This window comes from Canis lupus, chromosome 23 (genome assembly GCF_011100685.1).
Source record: "Canis lupus familiaris isolate Mischka breed German Shepherd chromosome 23, alternate assembly UU_Cfam_GSD_1.0, whole genome shotgun sequence".
NCBI classification, from domain to species: Eukaryota; Metazoa; Chordata; class Mammalia; order Carnivora; family Canidae; genus Canis; species Canis lupus.
The window spans coordinates 3,949,457-3,973,902 of record NC_049244.1 but is presented as its reverse complement, the minus strand read 5'-3'; the positions used below and the strand labels follow the sequence as shown (position 1 = coordinate 3,973,902).

Here is a 24,446-nt window from a genome sequence, read left to right as displayed (position 1 = left end):
CGCGCCCTGGGCCAAAGGCAGGCGCCAAACCGCTGCGCCACCCAGGGATCCCAACATGTGACTCTTGATCTTGGGGTTGTGAGACTAAGCCTCACACTGGGTGTAGAGATTACTAAAAACAATAAATACATATTCATTTTTGTTGCCTTATCCAACACCCTTTCTGAAATACATATCTGAATACATCACTTTCCTCACGTGGCTTAACAGGGCATATGGAATAGTATTAATGTTCTTGGTGAATGTTCTCTTAAGGTGAGACTATAACAGTGATTATTTTCATTGGAAAGAGATCAGGGAGCAAAACAGGCCCTGGGGACAGTTAAAGGTCTCTGGTAATCTAAGAGATGAATAAAACTAAATCCCTACCTCAGTCCCAACAGCAAAAACAGCAATTCTATGTACATCAATATTTCAGTGTAAAATATGAAATCACAACATTTTAGGCACTCCACAGGAATTTATTGACACTACTAGACTAGGGAAGCAGCCATGAAGGAGAAAAGTGATATATTTGACTACGTAGATTCAGGATTGTTTTTTACAGAAAAAAACAATGAAGAAACTCCTAAAACTGTTAAAAATGCCACAATAATAGAACTCTTGCAAATTACAGAGAAGACAAATAGGCAAACAGAAATTGTGAAAGACTCGGCATAAGTAGTTCATAGAAAAAGGAACATGAATGGACAATTTATACATGATAAAGTGTACAACTCTAGTACTCATCACTAAAGAAATGCAGTGCTTTCTTTTAAAATGATTCTTTATACCTATCAAATGGCAAGGTCAAAAAGTCTGATAATTCACAGTATCAGTAAAAGTGTGGGGAAAAGACTCAACCAATACAATTTCACTGAAGGGCCATTTGGTAACATCTATCAGAATGTCAGAGGTAAGCAACATTGACCAACTAGTTCCATTTCAAGAAAGTTTTCTACACCTATCCTTGAACTGCTCCAATCCTGTCTCACCTAAATGGTTGCAAAAGCCTTTTAATTGGTTTTCCTGTTCTATCCTTGTCTCCCAGAGTCTAGTCTCAACAGCAGGCTGAGTAATCCTTAACAGCTCTGTTCAACTCTACAGTGGATCTCCATTTCACTCAGTCAAAGCCAAAGTCTTCAATGGCCCATAAGGCCCTATGGGATCAGTTCCCCATTATCTCTCTGGCCTCATCTCCTACCACTTTCCCCTTTGCTTAGTAGGCTCCAGCCACACTTGCATCCTTATTATTTCTTTAAAATGCCATGCACATGCCCACCTTTCCACTGGTGACCTTCTGTTTGAATGCTCTTGCCCTGGATGTCCCATATGGCTGTCCTACCACCTTAAACTCTTCATTCCAGCTTCACCTTCTCAAGGAGGCCTTATATGTACCAAGCAGCTAAAACCATACCTGGCATATAGAAAGAACTTGCTAAATATTTATGGAATTACCCACGAATAAATAATGTGGTTCAAGTCAAATAGTTGGAAACAATTATAACAACACCTTGTAGAGATTTTTAAAGAAAGAATTGAAGTGCATGAACTCTAAACCTAAGAGAACTAAACTACATGACATTAATAACTTATGAATAAAAAAATAACATATGAATCAAGAGGGATGTAACTAGGGTTAATGTGAGATAAAGTTTTGTGTGGTTGTATTGATTAATTTTTAAATTATTATAAGTTAAAAAGGAATGTTAAAGTTTTTTGAGAGCTGGGCATAAAGGTGAGCATACTGTATGAACCTGTTTATATAAGCCAAAAAAACAAGCAAAACTAACTTATGGTGACAGAGGTCAGAATAGTGGTTACCTCTGGGGATAGAAGGTTCATGACTACAAAGGAACATGAGCATGGCTTCTGGGATGCTATATGTTGGTTGCAGGGGTGTTTTTACTTTGTATGAATTTACTGAGTAGGGTACTTCTGAGTTGTGCTTTTGGGGGGTACATATTTTATACTTTAGTAGGCAACTCCTAAAAGAACAGAAATAAAATGAATAACCTGTAAACTGGGAGGAGGATGCAGAGGGGACAGGGAGAGAAAAATAAGAAAAAAAAAAAAGACTCAGAATGTAATCAAGGGAAGACAAAATGGAAAAGGTGGACAAATAGATTATTATAAAATAAGATAGCTCAAATTAATTGATGTGTATATCAAGAATCATTATGAATGAGAATGAATGAATGCACCAGTTAGAAAATAAAAATGCTCAAACTAGATTTTTCAAAGATTGTTATATCTTGTTAACAAGGGATATGTTAAAATAAAAGATATTGAAAGATGGAAATTAAGGTATCGTAAAACATACACCAGGTAAATATTAACCAAAATAATGCAAGATAAGCTTTATTAGTATCAGACAAAAAAGACTTTAAGATAAAAAAACATTATTAGAGATACAGGGTTACCACATAATGACACTAAATCAATGACACTGAAGAATTTAATCCTCAGTTTGCATACCTAATAACAGGTCTCCAAACTGACACAACTAGGGGTGCCTGGGTGGCTCAGTCAGTTAGGTGTCTGCCTTTGGCTCAGGTTATATCTCCAGGTCCTGGGATCAAGCCCCGTGCTGGGCTCCCTACTCGGCGGACAGTCCCTCTGCTACCCCACCTGCTTATGTTCTCTCATTCTCTTTCTCTCAAATAAATAAAATCTTTTAAAAAAAACAACAGACACAACTATAGAGAAATATATAAACATGATTCTTTCGATAAATGACAGAATAAACTGACAAAAAGCCAGGAAGGTTATCAAAGATATCAACAGTACAAGTATCAACAGAATGAATAAGCTCAATCTAAGTATCACGTACATAGATTACAGCCAACAATTATAAAACACACAGCCTTTTCAAGAACGCACAGAACATTCATTCATTTTGATATATGCCAGGCTCGAGGACTGGGTTTGACACCTTTCAAGGGACTGGTATCATACAAAGCACATTCTCTACCCAGAAGGCAAATATGTTAGAGACCAGCAAACTAAAAAAATACTTAGGTTTAATAATCACTACTTTGTGCTACTTCAGAACATCTCTAGGCCAAAGAGATATCCAAATAGGTATTACTAGAAGCAAACTATAATAAATATATCAACGCTTAGGAGATGGAGTTATAGAGGTACTTAAATGCATAACCTTAACTAGTTACATTACGGAAGAAGAAAGGCTGGGTTACAAAGCTAAGTTTCAGATAAAGGAAGGAAACACCAAAGATAGGAACAGAGACCTTTGAAGCAGAACAAACATACAAGAGAGAACTTGGGAGTCATCACTAGAAATTAGATGAAACACATAGTAAATTTAAATGAAATGGACAACTGAGATGAAATGGACAAAATCTATGAGTAGTTATGTAGTGATCATATTTTTCAGTATTCTTAAAATATTTCATAATTTAACACTTGGGCTTAAATTGAGACTAAGGCATACTTAAAACAAAAAAATATCCATACCATTTATAGGCAGAAAAATCTTTGTTTTCTAACTTCAAAACTCAGGTGACTGAGCAGAAAAATTGTGGGTTGTTTTTTTTTCTTCACCCACAGCAGAGACAGGAAACCCCACCTGGTGCTGTAGATGCCTCAAAAGGTCACATTAGTAGGACTGAGCATTCTGCTTCCAGGCCAAAAGGAAACAGCAATTACTCGCCCCAAATAAAAAAATGAAATATTGCTGACAGCTCACCTTTGCACCATGGTTCTCAAAAGCCCATGGATTTTCTCTCCTACATACTTTAGCTATGTATGTGGACATGCATTTTCTTACCTTTATTAGAAATAATTGTAATGGCTACCACTTGCTGCACAATACATGTGCCAGTCTATACTGGATGCCTTATGGATATATTCTTCTTGATCCTTAAAATGCAATGAGGTGCTATGGTTCCAGTTTTACAATGAATAGACTAGTGGCTTTATCAGTGACGGCCAAGATTCAAGGCCAGGCCATCTGATGCCTCCCTTCAGTATGTCCTTTTAAACACCAAGGAGTCACTGACAGAGCACAACAGGTCCAAAGCAGGCTCTGTCCAAGACCAGCCCACTGCAGCCCATACCAAGCACCCACCTTCCGAATAACTTCTCGCAGAGCAAAATACTTCTCAGTGAGGTCCCCTGCCTCGCTCAGTGGGGCATCATAGTCGTAACTGGTGGGCTGTGCTTGGTAGGGCATGTTGGCCCCTAGAAGACAAAAACATGCCACGAGTGACTCCCGAAGGTCTTCCCCTGGGACAAGTTCTTTGGGATTTTCGGGCTTAGGGTTGTGGAGGGAGAAAATAAAAGACACATTAAGAAGCAATTGTCAGATGACACCAGAGGTGGCCCCGAGGAGTCAAGGTTTAGAGAGATGAGTTTCTTCCTGCAGGTGGCCCTCGCCAAGCACCTGACAGTCCATAAGGCACTGTCTCCACCCATTCGCTCAGCAAGAGCTCTTAGCTGGGACCCCAGCAGATATCACCACCACTGAACCAGCAGGGAAGCTGAAGCTCCCATGAAATCAGCTGTGTCTCACAACCAGTAGTGGCAGGGCTTCTGGTATGACCCATACCTCTGCCCAATAACCCCAAAGTCTGTGATCATTTTCATGTCCTCGGACCAAGGATCAGCAGAACACAACTGAGGAGTTATGGGAACACACAAAGCAGGAGATGGCTGCAGACACAGACTAAGGTCTCTGTAAGGTCTGCAGAATCAAGGGTGCTGTGGTGTCCTCTCGCATCCCTTTCAGGAGCAAGTCATTCCCTCACCCCCCAGCTGCTGGGAGGGTTAACTGCTGATCCCTCTGCTTACAGAGCCTCTGCAGGGTGGCCTTGCCAAGGTTATGCCCTCCAGGGATAGCCCATATCCAATAACTGGCCAAGGGGTGCTCAAAAACCCAGTCCCTGGCTGTCCCAGCTACAGAGCTCTCTCTAGAACCAGCTGGGCCACCTTCAGAGCTGCCTCATTCCTCAACTTCTTCCTCTGCCTAGGGCTGTCTCCAACACTCTTTAAAGGTGCTGCTCCTGGGACTGGCCCCCATAAGCTTCCTGCTGGGTAATCTCAGTCTGTTTCCCAGGGAATGAAATCCACAACAGAGACTGATAAATAATGCCAGAAAAGACTTGAAAAGTAGATGACTTGACAATTATTGTTCAAGGGGCACAGTCTAGAGCAGAGGCCCCTTCCCCTGTCACAGATGACATTCACAGGTAGGAGACTGGGTGCAACAGCGGGCAGTGATCCTATGCTACTACTTAGAAAAGTCATCCATGCAACATGGAGAGTTTGTGCAGATTCCTAAGCCCCACGCCACCCAAGATTCTGAGCTGGCAGCTCTGTGGTGGGACCCGAGACTCTGCATTTCTAACGGGCTCCCAGGTAATGCTGGTGCTGCCCTCTGTGGACCAGCAAGGCTCTGCGCCAGCCATTTCTCTTGTACTCTAGAGAGCGTTTTACAATGCAAGGGGATGAGAATAAAGTTGCTTTAGGATTCTCTTATATCCAATCTAACTCTTAAGTATAATGAGGCACAAAATCTGATAGTTCACCTGTGATGTAGTAACAAGTTCCTTCGACTGATGGCCCAGGCCACCAATGGTAGAGCCACCTTGGGTGATCCCACTGGTGGTAGAGCTGATAGAGGAGTAAGGCTGCAGATCAGTTCATCCACCCTTCTCTGTTTCATTAGTTCTCTGCACAAATCCTACATTTCTGAAAGACCCGTACCACTCAAGCAGATTGAACTGACCCATTCCTATCACCTTTACCTTCTTGTTTACTAACAGGATGCAGCATCCTGCTAGCAGGTCCACCTGCCAGTGGGGGCACATACATTAAAGCACATCCTTTGCTGTGAAATGCAAAGAAAAATAAAACCACATCCCTTGTAGCAAAGAGCTCACCTCTTTTGTGGCCCTTTGTCTAGCTCTAATGTGGCAGTCATCTTGCCTCCCTCACCCCCCTTCCCATTTATATGCATGGTGCCACACTGGCTGCCTGCACTCTGGGGGTAGGTGCAGCCTCACTTCCCTGAGCTGAGCGCAATCAGCGGTTACCAAGTTGAACTGAACAATGGAACTCCCAGAAACAAAATCATAGGCCGAGGGAAGCCGGGCAGGGAAGCTGGCTGGTGGGTTAAAGGATGGACTGAGAAATAAAGAAGCCTTTGCTCCACTTCTACCAGCAGAATCTTTCCCTGGGCATCCTCAGACCAGCACGGGGGAGTATCATAGAGAAACAGGATGCTAACTGAGGCATCTAACACGTAGAGTGTGAGGTGGGAAGGCCAAAGACATGGTGAGGCTTACCATTCCTCAACTCTGCACATCGTGGTAGGAGAAGTCTAGGGTGGCCTGGATCCCTCCAGGAGGCCGCGAAGACTGGGATGCACACAGGCAGAGTGTGGTGTGCAAGACTGCATGAGCAGATACATCTACCATGGGCAGGCTGGGCAGGGAGCTCCCTGTCAGCGTTTTTTTGTTTTGTTTTGTTTTTTGTCTCATTGCTCTCCTCTTGGATCTGGCCCAAGGAGCAGCTGCTAAGAAGCACAGACTGGCCCTCCCCCATCTCCCCAAAGAGACCAAGCACTAGGGCAGGTCAGAGAGGCCCACAAGCACAGGAAGGGCCGGGGCAGGGGGCTTCAGGATGCAAGAGGTGATCCAAGGGCAGTGACCAGCCTTTCCAAGGCCCACGTTCCAGGCCAGCCCTGTCCCCTGCCAACTGAAAGGGAAATGTGGACTTTTTTGTTCTCTGCTTTTCTTATCTGTAAAATAGATCCATAATCTCTGGCACAGATGAGACTGCTATGAGGACGAAATGGGAAAACAGGCAGAAACGAGACTTTTACTGTTTATGGCACGGTCAGGAGCAAGGCAACGGACTAAGGACAACTGCCATTTTGAGTGCTTGTTTTTACATATCTAAATTTTTAAAAAGAAGAATGTTTTGTTTTAAGTAAAATTATGCAAGATAAAAAATTATATCATGAACTGTAAAGTTTCCCCCCGAAATGAGTCTTTATTCCTGGATCAGATGCTTGGCACAATTTCATGAATGGAAGGTAGGTAGAATCCTTATCTACAGAATGAAAAGAGCATCACAAAGTCTTAACTGTTTTTAATGAGAAGATGGACACACAGACATGATCTAAAACTTCAGAGAGCAGCCCTGACATACTATGATCTTTCAAGAAGCGACATTTGAGTTTTGCAATATCTCATTTCTTGGCTCTAATAATAGTGATAATATCAGTAATGCTTGTACCAAAGTCTTCTCCTCACCCATCCCATTCTGCACAAAAGAGAGCAGTTCATTAGAAGCTGGTAGTTTCCAATGACAGATCCTAGGAGACTCAGGCCCAAATTAAGTTCCCAAAACTCAGCATTGAGAACTGTCCTCAACGACTCAGAGAGAAAAATGTGGAGAGGGTGAGCAATGAGCCTGAGGAAAAAAACTAATATAGCACGATTGTCTGCAAAAATCAAGGGTCAGGAAGAGAATTTTGTCATAATTTTTCTTATTAAAAAAATAAAAAGAGAAAGGCCATATAGGAATTGAAAATGGTACAGTCATTTTGGGAAATACCACAGCAGTTCCTCAAATGCTAAACATAGGATTAGTTATACCATATGATCCAGCAATTTTGTTCTTAGGTATATACCCAAAAGAACTCAAATGAAGATTCAAATGAATACTTATATGTTAGTGTTCATAGCAACATTATTTATAAGGGCCAAAAAGTGGAAGCAACTCAAATGTCCAGCAATTGACAAATGGATAAGAAAAATGTTATATATCCACACAATAGAATATTATTCATCAGTTAAAAAAAAAAAAAAAGTACTGACACATCCTATAGCGTGGATGGACCCAGAAAAGATTACACTAAATGACAGAAGCCAATCACAAAAGATCACATATAGTATGATTCTGTTTATAGGAAATGTCCAGAATAGGCAAATCCATAAAGACAGAGAATACAAACTAGTGGTTGCTAAGGGCTGGGAGGAGGGAAAGTGGGCAGTTTGTCTGGTAAGGGGTTTCTTTCTTTTTTTAAAAAAAATTTTATTTATTTATTCATGAGACACACACACACACACACAGGCAGAGACACAGGCGGAGGGAGAAACAGACTCCATGCAGGAAGCCTGACATGAGACTCTATCCCTGGCTGAAGGCAGTGCTAAACCGTTGAGCCACCCCAGCTGCCCCTGGTAAGGTCTTTCTTTTTGGGGTAGTGAAAATGCTCTGGAATTGGATGTTGGTAATGGTTGCACAACTTTGTGACCACTAAACCGTACACTTTAAAATTATGATTTTTGTAGTATGTGAATTATATCTCAACAAAACAAAATGTTAAAAAAAAAAGATCACAGCAGAATACATGAACAAGTAAGCTATCGCCAGAGACTATGGGACCTGCCCAGCTACCTGGTTTAAAACAATAAGGTTTCTGGGGTGCCTGGCTGGCTCAGTCAGAAGAGCGTGTGACTCTTGATCTTAGGGTTGTGAATTTAAGCCCCCCACTGGAGGTAGAGAGTACTAAAAAAAATTAAGCAAACCTTAAAAAAATTTTTTAAAAATTATGTTTCTTAAGTGTACAAGTTATGTTCCTTAAAAAATCTTTTTTATGATATAAAAAATTATATGGGCAGTTTTTATAATACTAGGAAATTTAGGAGTAAACAAAAATAGAAAATAAAAATTGTCTATAGGTACTCTGTACCCCCAAGTCAAGCACCAGAAACATGCTAGCATATGCTTTCACATGTTAAATTGTTCTTACCATTCCAATAGGCAAAATTGGTCCCACCTATGAACATGTACCTACAAGGAAACAAGAGAACATATTTCACTGTGAGCCCACAGCTGTGGAGGGTACCCTCTGTTCTAGCAATTAGCACTCACAAGTTCACATTTGCCCCATGGGCAAGTATATCATGGAGGGAGGAAGCCACCACTTCAGTCCTCACTGTTGAGTGTGGCTGGCCCCAATGATCCAACCAGCCGGTATAGAATTCAGAATTCACCTAAAAAAGAGGAAAGGACATGGAGCTCAGGATGGATTTATGACCTTCCGAAGCTGCCACTTCCCTGTAACCATCACCTTACCAACTCTACTGAAGGAAGGATAGGTGGAGAGCGGAGTATCTGTACATTTACTGCCTAACCCAAAGCTGGAGGACCAATGAGAGATTCTAGTAACAGCACTGCCCAGAATCACTTTTTAGGCACCAACAATACAGGTATTCCTGAAAAGCTGTACCTGCCACAAAATTTTGTTAGCCAAATCCTACTTTAAATAAGGCAGGGAAGTTTGTTGGGCAAAAGAATTGGGTGGCAAAATATTTTAATGAAATGATCAGGTCTAAGTTCACCCTTTGTGTCAATCCAGATTTTCAGATCTCAGATTGGCTTAAAGTGAGGTGGACTGTCCAAGTACTCAGCAAAGCAGGCCTCAAGTACTTCATGTTTCTCTTGAGCATTATGTTGCCACAACCTTCATCGAGAGAAGGAAGAAGAAATCTGGACATGTTCTGGGGCCTTCTTGTCTCAGGGTCTCAAAAATAGCTCCATCCAGAGTCTGTGAATGCAGGTTCTGCACTGCCATCCAAGAAGAAAAGGCATGGACCTCAGCCCTCAAACTGTGCCAAGAAACAACAGGAGCAAGTATAGAGAAGGGAAGAACAGAGAGCAAAGGGCTGAATGACTATACAGATCTTCCTGGACTTTGTCATCATCTCCTCCTTCGGGCTGCCTGTCCAGCATGCCAGAGAGCCTGTGCTCACCTGGCTGCCTGTCAGAAATGCAGAACCTCAGGCCCCACCTTGGGCCTCGTAGGTCATAGTCTGCATTTTACCAAGATTCCCGTGGGATTCATAAGTGCAATAAAGATGGATAAGCTCTGTCACAAGGAGCTCTCAAGAAACACAGTGCTGAGCTCAGATCCTGGCACTGCTACTCACCAGCTGTGCCACCCTGGGTCAGTGACACATTCTCTGAGCCTTGGCGAAAATGGAGTCAATGATACTACCTGTGAGAGTTACCATCAAGACCAAAGGGGATGAAGCATGCAAGAGCACAGCCTGATTCATGGCAGGACTGTCACATTTGTCCCCATCTGTTCCACTCCAGCACAGGGCCGCAGTTTCCAGTAAGAGCATGGCTGTGTACAGAGGGCAATGCGCCCGCAATCCCATCAGCTGCTGACCCCACGGCTAGAAAAAGTAAGGACCTACCCCCTTAGTGCAAACAACCACACCTCAACCCACACTTCACCCCCAATTCTCACCAATGGTCCTTTGGGCTCACTCTTTCTCTGGATTTGGAAAGCAGCAGTGATGTTGGCACCTGGAAATTATGAGAGTGAGAAGAAAGGTCAGTCATGGGAATGATAAGAAGTAGAAGGAGTTCATAGATCTTCAGCCTGAAGCCCCACCTTCCTCCACATGCCCGTGGGGACACCTCTGAGCCAGCTGTCGGCTGCACCCTGGCCAGCCATCTGACGATGCATGGGGGCCATGGAGCACTGCTTCCTCCCTGAGCCATCTTCCTGGCCTCTCCTGACTGCACTGCCTCTGGAGATCATGTCATAGGCTTGGCTCCACCAAGTTTCCCCACGGCCTGGACATGTGTTTTGTGTTCTCTTTTCACATGGACATTGGAGCTAGATGTTCCCTATAGGACGGGTTTGCTTTGAAGACACTTCTTTGCAGCCTGGGCCGCACCACATGCACAATACTGCCCAGTAATTAACAAAGCAAAGGGAAGGACATGGTCTAATGGTGTTGACACCTCAATAACAGCATATACTCTGATTTTGAATTTGTACATCATGAGCCATTCCAGGCTATGTGCCCTTTTTAAATAGTCATCAGGACGCCTGTGTGTGGGCTTGCTCCTGGTATCTTCTTTCTCCCCCTTCCCTTTCTAAAGGGGATGAACCTCTCCTCTCCTTCAGTGACAGAGCAACCATGGGTAGCGTTTCTCTGACCAGGGCAGGAGAGACCCTGGCCCCAAGCTTCACGATCCACTTCCCACAACAGGTACCCAGAGTGGAAATGATAGCAGCCAAGACCCCAAATAACCCCTTGCTCTCTGTAAGCCCAGATTTCAAGAGAGAACATGCTCATCAGGAGTGGAATCTCATTTATTTCATGGCTGTAAATGTCTCACTATTAAGCATCAGGTGGCATTCAGATCTCTCACCTCTGTTCTCATGGGCTTCCTCCCGTGACCTGACCCTGGGCACTGCCTCCCTCCCACATACATGAATGAAGCTGCCATGAGCCCCACCTGCCTCGAGTACATGGGCCTTCTAGAGCTCTATCCTTCAAGCCAGTGCTGTAGCCACTGTGCAATCACCCCACACTCACATAGTGCTGACAACAAACTCAGAATAACCTTCACAATGTTTCTCCCAACCAAAAAATACTGTGCTTCTTCATCACTGTGATGGGAAGCGTGCCAAAGCAGGAGGAAACCAGCATGCCACTTCCTTTGCTGCTCTTTGTAGACAAGTTATTTCATCACCTAATGCTCTCAGCAATGCACTATGTTTCTAGAAACACTCCATTCACTTAAATCCAGTTCTCTTCTTTTTTGCCAATGTAGAGGAATCTCTTTAAAAATGCAACTTCATGGGGTACCTGGGTAGCTCAGTTGGCTAAGCGTCTGCCTTTGGCTCAGGTCATGATTCCAGGGCCTGGGATCGAGTCCCACATTGGGCTCCCTGCTCTGCAGGGAGCCTGCTTCTCCCTCTCCCGCTCCCTCTCCTGCTTCCCCTTGCTTGTGCTCGCTCGCTCTCTGGCAAATAAATGAATAAAATCCTTAAAAAACATAAATAAAAATGCAACTTCAGTTCTAGGTACATCCTCCTCAAGAAAAAGCCACTATTGGGTGTGCAATGTGGGTGGAGTGTCTCATACCTCAGCCAGGAAGGCATTGGGGTCTTTATGCTACTTGAAGAGTTAACATTTATTTTGAAATAATTTCAAACTTATAGAAGAGTTGTGAGAATAGGACAAAGAACTCATGCTCCTAAAAACCAAGATTCCCAAATTGTTAATATTATGCTATATTTGCTTTATCAGGTTCTCTCTCTGAATACACTTATTTTTTTCTGAACCATTTATGAGTAAGTTGCAGACATGATGACCCCTAAATATTCCAGTGCACATTCCCTATGTTTAAACAAACACAATTATATATTAAAAAAAAAAACAGGAAATTAACATGGATACAATCCTATTACATAATCTACAGAATTGATTTAAAAAATTCTATTGTCCCAATAATGTCCTTCATAGCATGGAAAGGTAGAAAGCAAGCAAAAAAGTCCAATCTAGGATCCTTTACAGGAGCACATGCTGCCTGTAGGCATCATGTCCTTTATGAAAGCTGCTCTCAAAACATTTGTTACAGCTGGGAGCTTCCTGGCCATGCTGTCCACCCCCAGAACTTGTATGTGTGGAGCCTCTGCAGCATACACAGCACTAACCAGTCAGGGAAGACAACTTATGTGGCACCTACCAAACCACCTGCAGGCCGTCACGGTTCACAGTGTTGAGTTCCACAGAAAGAGAACGGAAGTGTAGGGAAGTTCCCTGCACTCCAGGACGGACAGGTCCACACTACCCGGCCAGCAGGTGACCTGAGGTGACAGCCCTGAAAGGCAACTGCTTCAGGCAGAGCTCCTGGCACCAGCCCTAGGAGACAGGGCTCCAGGCGAGCTCACCAGCGCTAAGAATGGAGCTCTTGCCTTAAAGGGTAGATCAGCTTAAATAAAATCACCTGTGCAGTGGAAGAGCACTTTATTCATGATTCCACTTTGTTACTTGGTAAAGTTTGAGAAATCTTGTTCAATTTACCCCCTTAAAACCCAGCTGCCCAGAGCGATTGACGGAGTTACCTGCCCATGTCTGCATGGCCTGAGTGGGGTTTTCTGTGATCACAAACACCAACCTGGTCCAAAGTCCACTGTGGCATAGAGGCCCTGCAGAGCCCCGCACTGCAGAAACTTTTCATTTGCCCCATCAGTGGTGAACAGAAGTACATCATTGCCCAGGTGGTGGTGGAAGAGCTTCTGCAGGAAACGCAGGTAGTCATAATCGCAGGTAAAGTAGCTGCCATATTCATTTTCAACCTGCAAATTAAAAAAGAGACAGGGAGATCAGGAGGGCCCAATATACTCATTCTCATGCAAGCTTTTGTTTGCAGACAATACCTGAGCATCTGTGGGACAAGGCCCAAAGATTGCCAAAAATATTTCCTACACTTGATCCTCAAGGCTCATTTTTCAAAGAGCAACTCAGCATAAAAATTTACTTTCTACTACTTCCCGCTCCACCAAAGTAAGGAAAATCAAAACCCACCATGTCACCTTTGGGTTGCAATCTGTACTGAATCATAGATACTTTAAATGTCATGTAAATAAGAACTTCCCATGGTAAGATATTAGAAAATGGGGGGAAATGCAAAGAAAATAGGAAAATCGTGTGTTAATTCTATTACCCAGAAATAAGTGCTGTAAGCATTCTGGCTTAGTCTTTTTTTTTTTTTTTTAAGATTTTACTTATTTATTTGAGAGAGAGAGAGAGAGAGAGAGAATGAGAGAGAGCATGAGAAGGAGAAGCAGACTCCCCCTCCCCTGCCCGGGGAAGGAGCCAGATCCCAGGGCCCAATCCCAGGACCCTGAGATCATGACCTGAGCCAAAGGCAGACACTTAACCCACTGACCCACCCAGGTGCCCTCTGGCTTAGTCTTCCAGATTTACACACATACATACATTCTAAAGTCATTGTTCTCTGTTCTCAAAACTGGTATCATATTACTTGCACCAGGTATAGCATTAGTTTTGCACCTTGACACATTATGCAAAATGTCCACGGGAACAACGAGGGCAAATGCTGGATAAAGATTTACCATCATTTACTGATCTACTGTCAAACAGGGCGTTTCTCCTTTTGTACTTGATCACCAGTGTTCAGTCTGTGTTCAATAGCATCAGTGGTTTTCAACCAGGGGTTATTTTTCCCCCCAGGGAACGTATGACAATGTCTGCGGATATTTTTGGTTGTCACAACCCCGGGCGGGGAGGGTGGGGAGGGTGTGCTGCTGGCACCCTAGTGGGTAGAGGGGCCAAGGGATGCTTCTAAACATCCTATTTGTCAGCCTCCACAACAAAGAATTATGGCAAAAGTCCTGAGGGTGGGAGACTGCTCTGAGGCATGCATTCTTTTTTTTTTTTTTTTTTTTTTTTTTTTTTTTTTTTTTTTGAGGCATGCATTCTTGATGGGGGAGGACAGCAGGCCCAAGGAAGTGAAAATTGATTCTCTCTATTTTTTAAAGATTTTATTTATTTCTTCATTTGAGACACAAAGAGAGGCAGACACAGGCAGAGGGAGAAGCAGGCTCCATGCAGGGAGCCCAATGCGGGACTCAGTCCCAGGACCCCGGGATCACAACCCGAGCCAAAGGCAGACGCTCAACCGCTGAGACACCCAGGTGCCACAAAATGGATTCTTACAGGAGAAAAGAATAGCTTACTCTTTTTTATCTGTAAAGCAGAGACATACAGTAGGTGGGAGGTATCAAAATTTCGTGGGAAGACAGAAGAAAATGTCTAAAGAGGCTCTTTAGGGGTAACAATGAAATAGAGGTTAAGGAACATTCCTCTAATGCAACAAAACAAGGGACCTTCAACTCTACCTAATACATCAAGGAATCTCAGAGGTATAACATTGAGAGAAGGAAGCACTGCATTGAGAAATACAGCCAATGTTTCCCCCCATAGAAAATTCACAATAGTCACAACCAAACTATAAAGTCTGGGTACATTTACAGGTAGTAAAAATATAAACAAAATCAAGAAACGGCCACAAAGGTCAGGACAGTGGGAAGAAGTCATGAAGGACACCTGGGAAACTTCCTGGGTTCTGGTCACATGCTATTTCCTATCTCACTTGGATGGTGGTCACGTGGGTGTTGTTATCCTAATGCATCATTATACTACACCTTTGTGTTATACTTCACAATCTTACAAAAATGAAAAAAAAAAAAAAAAAAAAAAGCCCGGCCATAAAACTTCAACCTGCACATAATGCAAAATAAATTTTTCTGATCCTGGGGATCCAAAGTCATTAAACATAAGTACAAGAAATCATGAGCCACCCGCCCCCACGATCCCCACCCCCACCAAAAGAGGCACCTGGCCTGATGGTGACTGGGGGAGATGAGTGAGGAAGCTTCCTTGGAGGGGCTGCTCAAGGTAGCTCTAGAAGGAAAGGAAATGATTCAGGGAAGAGGACAGGCAGAGAGGACTCCTGCAACAGGTGGCCTGTTTCTCCTAAATGGCCAGTAGCTTTGTGTGGCCTGTGGACAGTCGGGGAACAGGCATGGGGCAGTGAAAGATGGAGATGAGCTAACTGCCACCATCATTCTCTGCATAGTACTGCTGCCCAAATAGTTTAATGAATGATGGTTTTCCCGGAGAGAGGGGATCCCTTTGATAATACTTTCATGTTACAGGTTCAAGAAGCAAAACAGACGGTAGCGAGTATGCCCAGCACCAAGAGCTTCACTGGGCATGAAACCACCTTGAAAAAGGAGCAGACTTTCTTACACTCACACAGAGCACAAAACTTCCCTGGAGCAACTGCTCCTGACACTTTGATTGGTCCCACAGGGGTCGCTGTGGGAATGATTGGAAGCAATGCTAAGAAAAGCTTTGCAAATACCGGCAAGATACTTTCCTCCTCATTTTCTTTTTTTCCCTTCTTTTCATAAGATCTACTTAAATGGCCATGTGTTCCTTTGTCATTTGGCCATCCAGAAGTTCAGAGCTAGTTCCAGGGCCAGTTCTAGCAAGTAGGTGGGCCTGGAGCCTCTGATCCTTGTGTTCCTTTCTGCCTACCACCACATCCCAACCCAAAGCTCATTTAGGGTCACTGATTTTTTTTGAGTTAACTACCCATTATCAGGATTATTATTACTACCCATTATCATGATTGTACCTTAAAATATACAGGCTTGCAATAAATGCATAAACACAATTGGGCTAGGTTTTTAGAAAAAAAGGTCCACATTTGCACGGCAGCTCAGAGCTGTGGTCACGGGCACAGGCTTCGGAAGCCCAACTGTCCACATGCAAGTGCCAGCTCTGCATTTCTCAACCATGGGGCTCCACCTATGAAACAGCTCCATCTGTGGGAGGCCCATGAGCTGCCCTCATTGGGCTGTTATGAGGATTAACTGAGTCAACCTGTGAATCCCTAGCACCCAGTAAGTGCCCAAAAGCTAGCAACTCAGAACACACTCACATTCTATGTTCAAGTCAGTTAGAGAGAAACAGAGGTGGTGCATAGACAGGGAAGGTGAGAGGAACAACACACAGATGAGAGCTTGGAGGACTCACAGACAAAGGCATAGTGAGATTCAGAGGAATGCTTGATTTTTCTAGAGTAAGGGGGGTCAGTCAACCTTTTCAGTAAAGGACCACAGAGTAAATATTTTAAGCTTTGTGGCCACATGTCTCTCTGCACTGCTGAACTCTGCTACTGATGTGCAAAAGCAGCCACAGATCACACATGAACGGCTGGACATGGCTAGGTGCCAACATCCCTTTATTTACAAAAACAGGCCGTTGGGGCACCTGGGTGGCTCAGTGGTTGAGCATCTACCTTCAGCTCACGGTGTGATCCTGGCATCCCCACAGGGAGCCTGCTTCTCCCTCTACGTCTCTGCCTCTCTCTGTGTGTCTCTCATGAACAAACAAATAAAATATTTAAAACAAAAAACAAAAAAACAGGCCGTCATGGGTCCTTGTTATAGAGTCACCATCCCATCCTGTAAGCTCCTTAATGAAGCAACAAGGCACTGTGGACTTTTAAAGTTGGTGATCTCACACAACATCAGGTAGAAGCAGGGCTGTTACCTCATGACAAATACCCTATAAATTGGATGAAGCAAAGTTGTGGGTGAAAGGTCCCCTCTTCTAATTATTGTCACCTTGGATATTAATAGGCATTTGTGGCTTTCCTTATTTTAGGTGTGGTCTTGGTAAAAATGGAGATAAATATCCACATAGGCAAAACAGCTTAGGTGGTGCTGGTTTAGCTAATCCTTCCAGAAGAGAAGACTTGCATATATGGCTGAATCACGGTCCAGGCTGGGCTCTCTGCACCTCTAAGATAGCAATCTCATTGGTACCCTGCCTGTGGACACATGGGCAGAGTCTCTTCAAACTCTCCAGGCACCCAGACAGAGCACCAACACTGTGAACAGAGTAAAGCCATCACTTAAATGAAGTGATGACAGAGACAGAAAGCTCTGCATACCAAAATATTGTCTACCAACACCAACTCTCTAACCTATCGGATTCTATTCCATCCCAGAACTGCTTGGTAAGCGTGTGAGGCATACCCATGTGTGGCGTGACCTTGTGGCTGCCAGACACACATATGGGGAGCAGAAGAGAAGGGAGACATCTGTGGTCAGAGGTGAAAGCAAACAGACTGCCCTAAGTACCTCACAAACGGAGGCACCAACAGAGGTTCTGAGAGTCACATGGATGCCAAGTACGCCAACTGGGAAGGCTTCCAGACAGAGTGCCTAAGTGGACTGCAACTTAAATGCCAAGAGGCCACCATGAATTTGGTGTACAGTACAAAGAATTTTTAATGATATGAAAAAATGCTTATGACATAAGACTAAAGTAAGAGAAATCAGATAAGGGATGCCTGGGTGGCTCAGTGGTTGAGCACCTTTGGGTCAGGGTGTGATCCCGGGGTTCTGGGATCAAATCCTGTATTGGGCTCCATGCAGGGAGGCTGCTTCTCTCTGCCTATGTCTCTGCCTCTGTCTATTGTGAATAAATAAATAAAATCTTTAAAAAAAAAGAAAAATCAGACAAGAAACTAGTCACGCAGTTTAAACTGACTCTATAAAAATAAATTTTTAAGGGGATTCCCGGGTGGCTCAGCAGTTTCGCGCCTGCCTTTGGCCCAGGGCACGATCCTGGAGTCCCAGGATCAGGTCCCGTGTCGGACTCCTGGCATGGAGCCTGCTTCTCCCTCTGCCTGTGTCTGCCTCTCTCTCTCTTTCTCTGCCTGTGTCTGCCTCTCTCTATATATATATATCTATCATAAACAAATAAAAATAAATCTTAAAAAAAAAAGAAATTTTTTAAAGTCATGGAAAAGAATTCAAAGAAATCTCTCCAAAATATAAAGAGCTTTGCTTCTGGCTCCTGACATTTAAGTGACAATTATGGTTTTTCTGTTTTCTTATATTTTTTTGTACTTCCCATACTTACTTGTTTATTTAGGAATCAAGGGGCAAATGGGCAAGCAGCTGGAGGTCTGAGAGGTGGAGGAGGAGAGGGAGGAGGAGGCTGAGTCCCCTGGGAGGACCCACAGTCAAGTTTAGGTCAGCCTAGGCTGTCAAGGATGCATACAAGAAACGCCCCCATTGCAGCCAACTTTGTACTCCTCTGTGGAGTTCATATCTGATTATACCTTTTGTGGCATTTCAAAAACCAAAAGGTAAGAAAAGTTGTGACCAAAATTAAAAGGGAGTTGGAAAGAAGCAGAGACTAAAAAATGAGAAAGACTAAAGAAAAGCTGAGGTTAAGAGAAAGGAAGAAGACCCAGTCATGCAAAGACACAGTCAAGTGGCAGCCTTGAAATCTTCGTACAGAAAAATGGGCTCCTCTGAGCTTAGCCAGTACAGATTCAAGACAGGTGGAGGAGCATTCAGCGCTACCTGGACATCCCTCAGGAGCAGCAACCTGGCCTCTCTTCCCCGTGCAGTGTCGGAATGGTCACTCTGGCCAGGCCTGCCTTCTCCTTGCTTCATTCAACCTACAACTGCAGAGCAAGAAAGTGCCCATGCTCCCTTTCCACAGTGACCATGCTTATGACTGTCCATAACAGTGTTCATAAGAAGGAAATCTTGCCCACGCTTCTGTAGGGACTGCCACACTGCCACCCTTTGTTGTTTCAGGATGCAGCCAGTTTTACATGTATTCCTTGGCAAATGACTAGTGAGCATCATTTAATGTTTTACCTATGTAATTCGGCAAACACCACAAATTGTTGCATGTCAAGTGTCCCAATTTTTCATGTGGAAAATACTTGGCACATGATATACCCCACAATATACCAGTCTTTGCAGAGCAAAGAACAGATGGAAGAAGGAGAGTGGGGGCAGGAAGCAGGAGAGGAACCATCGTGGCCCCAATTCACCACATCCTCTTTCCTTCCTAGCATGAACTTACAGCCTAACCAGTGCAGACACCAAAGCATTTCAATCTGTTCTGCATCCCTGCAGCCAGAGACAACATGGTACTAGAGAAAGAAGACACAGGCCACAGGATCAGTGGACCTACAGTGCCATCCTGATTCTGCCATCTGCAGCTGGGTGTCCTTGGCCAAGTCACTCAACCTCTTTGAAGTTCTTCTTTTAAAAGAGACGGTGGTTGGAATAATTGAATAGCACCAATAGGGCAGTCAGCACATTCTGGTATACAGCAGGCATTCAAATGATAATGCCTCCCCAAAATGCAACTTAAATAAAATCACCAGCTGTGGCATTGCCTCGTAAAGAAACAGACTTATAAAGCTCATATCTGCATCACTCTTGGATATACTGAGGATGGATGAAAGCCTTCCCCTACCACCTGCTCATGTCTGAGGTTACCTGCATGGTTATAATCGGCCCTCCGTTCTGATAGAGGAGAGGCTTCATCTTGGGCAGGAGGACTCCCAACCATTTGTCCACAGCTGCAAGGTAATCTGCAAAACAAGACAGGTTTAACTCCATTCCACATCCTTCTGTACAAACAGACACAAGGCTGCCCTGGAGCTGGCAGCTGAGACCAGGATATGCTGGATTCAGCAACTACCTGAAATGCGGTAGCTGCATGCACTACAATCTGATAGAATTGTCCTGCAAAGAGCCATCTCCTCAATGAGCTCTCAGCGGACAAAGCAGTATGCACGCTATCTGTTCCCGCTACTATACACCAAGCCTGGAGCGCAGAAGGCATCCAGCCCATGTTTGTTGAATGAAGAAAAGAGTGCCTGAATGGTGTGTCTTTCTGTCATAGAAGGATGGGTTGTTTTTCCTTTTTATTTTATTTTATTAATTAATTAATTTATATTTAAATTCAATTTAGCTAACATATAGTGTATTATTAGTTTCAGAGGTAGAATTCAGTGAGTCATCAGTTGCATATAATACCTGGTGCTCATTATATCACATGCCCTCCTTAATGCCCATCACTAGTTACCCCATCCCATCATGCACTTCCACTTCAGCAATCCAGTTTGTTTCCTAGAATTAAGTTTTGTGGTTTGTCTCCCTCTCTGTTTTCATCTTATTTTTCCTTTCCTCCCCCTATGTTCATGTGTTTTGTTTCTTAAATTCCACATATGAGTTAAATCATGGGGTATTTGTCTTTCTCTGACTGACTTATTTCGCTTAGCCTAACACCCTCTGGTTCCATCCACATCATTGCAAATGGCAAGATTTCATCCTTTTTGATGAAAAGGATCAGTGTGTGTGTGTGTGTGTGTGTGTGTGTGTGTGTATACCACCTCTTCTTTATCCATTCATCTGTTGATGGACATCGGGGCTCTTTCCATAGTTTGGTATTGCAAACATAGCTGCTATAAACACTGGGGTGCATGTGCCCCTTTGGATCACTGTTTCTCTAAAGAAGACATGCAAATGGCTAATGGACACATGAAAAGATGTTCAACATCACTCGGCATCAGGAAAATATATGCCTAAACCACAATGAGATACCACTTCATACCAGTCAGAGTGGCTAAAATTAACCACTCAGGAAACAACAGATGATGGTGAGGATGTGGAGAAAGGGGAACCCTCCTACACTGTTGATGGGAATGCAAGCTGATGCCACCACTCAAGAACAGCATGAGGTTCCTCAAAAAGTTAAAAATAGAACTACCCTACGACCTAGCAATTGCACTACTAGGTATTTTTCCTTTTTATTTTTTTCTTTTTAAAATTAAGTTCTAATATATTATATATTTACATTGACAAATTATATATCTACATTGAAGTACATATTTTGTAAAGTTGCCATAAGAATGAAATGAGATAACACATGTGGAAACTTAATAATGTATTAAGAGTGGAAAACAGGAGGGTCATATCCTAAGAAGGAAGTATATGTAGAGCATAGTACACTAGCCATTTGCACAATAAATTTAATCAATGTTAGCTGCTCCTATGACCATGTCCAACACTAGCATCACCAAGAGAAACTGAAGTCTTCTGAAGACAGAAATGCAGCTAAATGAGATCTCTGATCAATCAGGGTTTATAGCCAAAATAACTTCCAGTTGTTTAAAAGGACAAGAAAAAGACATAATTTACAGATAACTCTGTAAAAGCAGACAAATGAATTGCCATTTTGATTAGCTAGATGCTATCACCAGCCATGTAATTTATTGAGAAAGTAGGAAGAGAAAGCATTAAAGTCAGTTGGTAAACCACAAACAGGGCCCAATGCCAGTTCAAAGGTACTGGTTTATCAGCAAGATCTGGTCAAATAGTTCAAGGGAGCCTTATTTCCTACATATTGAGTGTTTGCAGTGGACAGTGATTAATACTCACAGTTCCAGTAAGCTTTCAGAGGTGTTTGTACAGAAGCACCCCAGCATTCAAAATACCTGATGCTTCTGAATAAAATGTCAAAAGACATTATAAATTCTCTCAAGACATCTGTAACAACTTACCTGGATCAGAAGAACGGAGAATAATAGATTCTTTTAATAATAGCCAAGCAGGTAATCCTCCCTACAATGGGGGTGGTGGGCGAAAAGAAGAAGACAGGAGTCATTATAAGGTCTCAGGGTGGGGGTGGGGGAAAGGACTTACTCTCAGCAGTGAGGAAAAAGGAGGAAAGCTTCATGGAGGAGGGGTATTCGAACTGGGCTTTCTGGTTTATAACTTTCAAGGAGATAAGAAATTATAACACACTGAAAGTCAGATGACTTCACATGAATGCAATGTTTGAAGAATCAGAGCCTTTACAAAGATCATTCCAATTAACTTCACAACTACCCCATGAGGCAGACAGCCCATACCATGAACTGCTTTTTACAACGGGGAAAGTGAGCTATGTGAGTGAGCACAGAGAGAAGGACACAGGCCTTCTGACCCTCACCGGTTCCTCTCTGCTGAGGCACGTCCTAGGGTAAAGGTCACCTGTGCAGGCTACAGTCACAGGCTCAGTGTTATCTGGAATTAGAGACTTATTTAAACTGCTCTAGCTTACTGTCCCCCAGATCCCTGCCCATCAGCCCACCCCTGTCAGGGGCACCAGCCAGGTAGAGCCTGGCCCAGCCATACTCACCATGTCCCACTCTGCACAGATATAGGGTCCCGGCCTCAGGATGACCAGCAGTCCCAGCTCATGGGCCAGCTTAATAAAATATTCCACATCCTGCTCCCCAGAAAACTGGTACTGTCCCGGCTGGGGTTCGTGAAAGTTCCAGGGCACGTACCTGCCAAGACACACACAGTCCCTTCTTAGAAATAAGTAAAAAATCCAGATGTCCTGTGTGAATTTCTGAACTGGCAGAAGTGTCAACCCTCACACGGCTCCCTCTGGCAGGCCTCTGGGAAGCAGGCCTTGTCTCGAGTTTTCTCAGTGGTTATGAAAGTGAACCAAACTTGGTGGGGGACACTTTCAAGTTTACGACCCACCAAGAATGCCTATTCCTATTTAATGACTTAAAAAACCCACAGAATCACACAAACATGAATTACTACTACGTAAAGGTTATGTGTGCCTGTGGAAGGTCCAGGAAAATGAAAATATCTATGCTAAGGCAATAAGAGGGATACTTATTTTTTGGAAAATGTTTTTTTAAGAATAATTTTAAAAACTCCTAACCCCTGTGTCTTCCTGCAAAAGATTTTGTCAGGAGGTAAAGCAACAAAACACTTTTAACAGTTCTCCTGGCTGCCTTTAGCAGAGGCCAAAAATTGAAATAGGAAGCCACCCAGTGTGCCATCACAAAGGTCTCTTGGGTGACCCCACAGCTTTGGGGCTCTCTGGGACAGGCAGCCTCTGTTCAAACACAGGTGGGTCCTGGGTGCCCTTGGAATCTTCCTCTGCACTTCTCATCCCTTATCTTGAAGAGGCTATCAGCAATCCTCATCAGTAGTGCAAAAAACAGAGCAGCCAGCCACCCCAACTTTCCCCCCGCCCCAATTAGTCACCTCACAACAGCAGGAGAGATGAGGCGAGATAGTTATTGAGGTCATTCTGAAACTCCAGGCTAGAGTTACCCCACAGAACCACAAAGAGAAACTGGGTTTCGGGAATCTACCAAACGGGGCACATGCCCCCAAGAGCTGGGAGATGCCATGGCTGCCTACAAACTTTCAAATTCTAGAAAGACCTCTGGCCAAACACAGGCACTCGGGGAAATTTCAGCTTCACCAGCTGTAAACAGGAATGAAGAAACAGCATCCTTCGTGTAAAATGCCCTGTACACAGTAAATGCTCAATCACCAGTATTCCCCTTTGCCTTTTAAAAATGTATTTATTTATTTATTTGGATTATTTATTTATTTATTCATTCATTCATTCATTCATTCATGAGAGAGAGAGAGAGAGGCAGAGACACAGGCAGAGGGAGAAGCAGGCTCCTCGTGGGGAGCCTAATGCAGGACTCAATCCCGGGACCCTAGGCTCACGACCTGAGCTGAAGGCAGGTGCTCTACCACTGCGCCACCCGGTGTCCCTCTGCTTTGCCTTTTTAAGCTGATATTCATTTTATGATTTCCAGTGACAAAGTTCATGATCGGAAGATGGGCCAGCGGAACTCATGCCAAGCCCCTCCCAGAGCACCAGGTTACGCTGTGTCCCGCCCTGAGGAATGAGACAGCGAGCTGCACTGAGGGATCCAGCTGCTCTCTCTCTCCAGGTATGGGTGTCTAGGCCCAGGTGAGAGCCCAGCGCCCTCTTACTTACGTCTGGATGGCATTCAGCCCAGCCATCTTCATCTTCAGCAGCCGGTCCTTCCAGTAGAAGCGGGGCACGCGGGAATAGTGAATGCTTCCCGAAATGTAGCGGAAGGGCTGGCCGTCCTTCAGGAAGCGGTTGTGGCTGTAGTCAATTGTGAATGTCCTCTGGGAAGCATTCTGCAGAGCAAGGATGGGACCACATGAGAACTCCATCTTCTGCATTTCAGAAGCAGACTTCCTGACTAGGGCAAGTGGTTCCCTGCCTATTTCATTTGTGGAATATGCAGATGGAGTTAATGCCTGGCTTCAGGGCTATAAAACAAACCATGGCTTGGTCACTGGCTAATGCACTCAGACAACAGAAATCATTGGGGAGGACCATGTGCAGCAGGATTCCAAAGGGTTTGCATTCCAGAGGCCAGCACTAATCTGACCATGGGCAGCTGAGACACAGTAA

At 43.9% G+C, this 24,446-nt stretch overlaps 1 protein-coding gene across 1 annotated transcript in view; it reads right to left on the bottom strand.

Annotated features, from left to right (window-relative positions):
- GLB1 (galactosidase beta 1) overlaps positions 1-24,446 on the bottom strand; it is an 81,669-nt gene that overhangs the window by 35,617 nt on the left and 21,606 nt on the right. The window contains exons 2-10 of the mRNA NM_001037641.1: positions 23,997-24,166; positions 22,368-22,518; positions 21,748-21,808; positions 19,679-19,773; positions 12,943-13,123; positions 10,271-10,329; positions 8,887-9,008; positions 8,765-8,805; positions 4,070-4,182 (exon numbers count right to left, since the gene is read on the bottom strand). Coding sequence (NP_001032730.1) covers positions 4,070-4,182; positions 8,765-8,805; positions 8,887-9,008; positions 10,271-10,329; positions 12,943-13,123; positions 19,679-19,773; positions 21,748-21,808; positions 22,368-22,518; positions 23,997-24,166 — 993 coding nt within the window. The remainder of the gene's footprint in view (positions 1-4,069; positions 4,183-8,764; positions 8,806-8,886; positions 9,009-10,270; positions 10,330-12,942; positions 13,124-19,678; positions 19,774-21,747; positions 21,809-22,367; positions 22,519-23,996; positions 24,167-24,446) is intronic.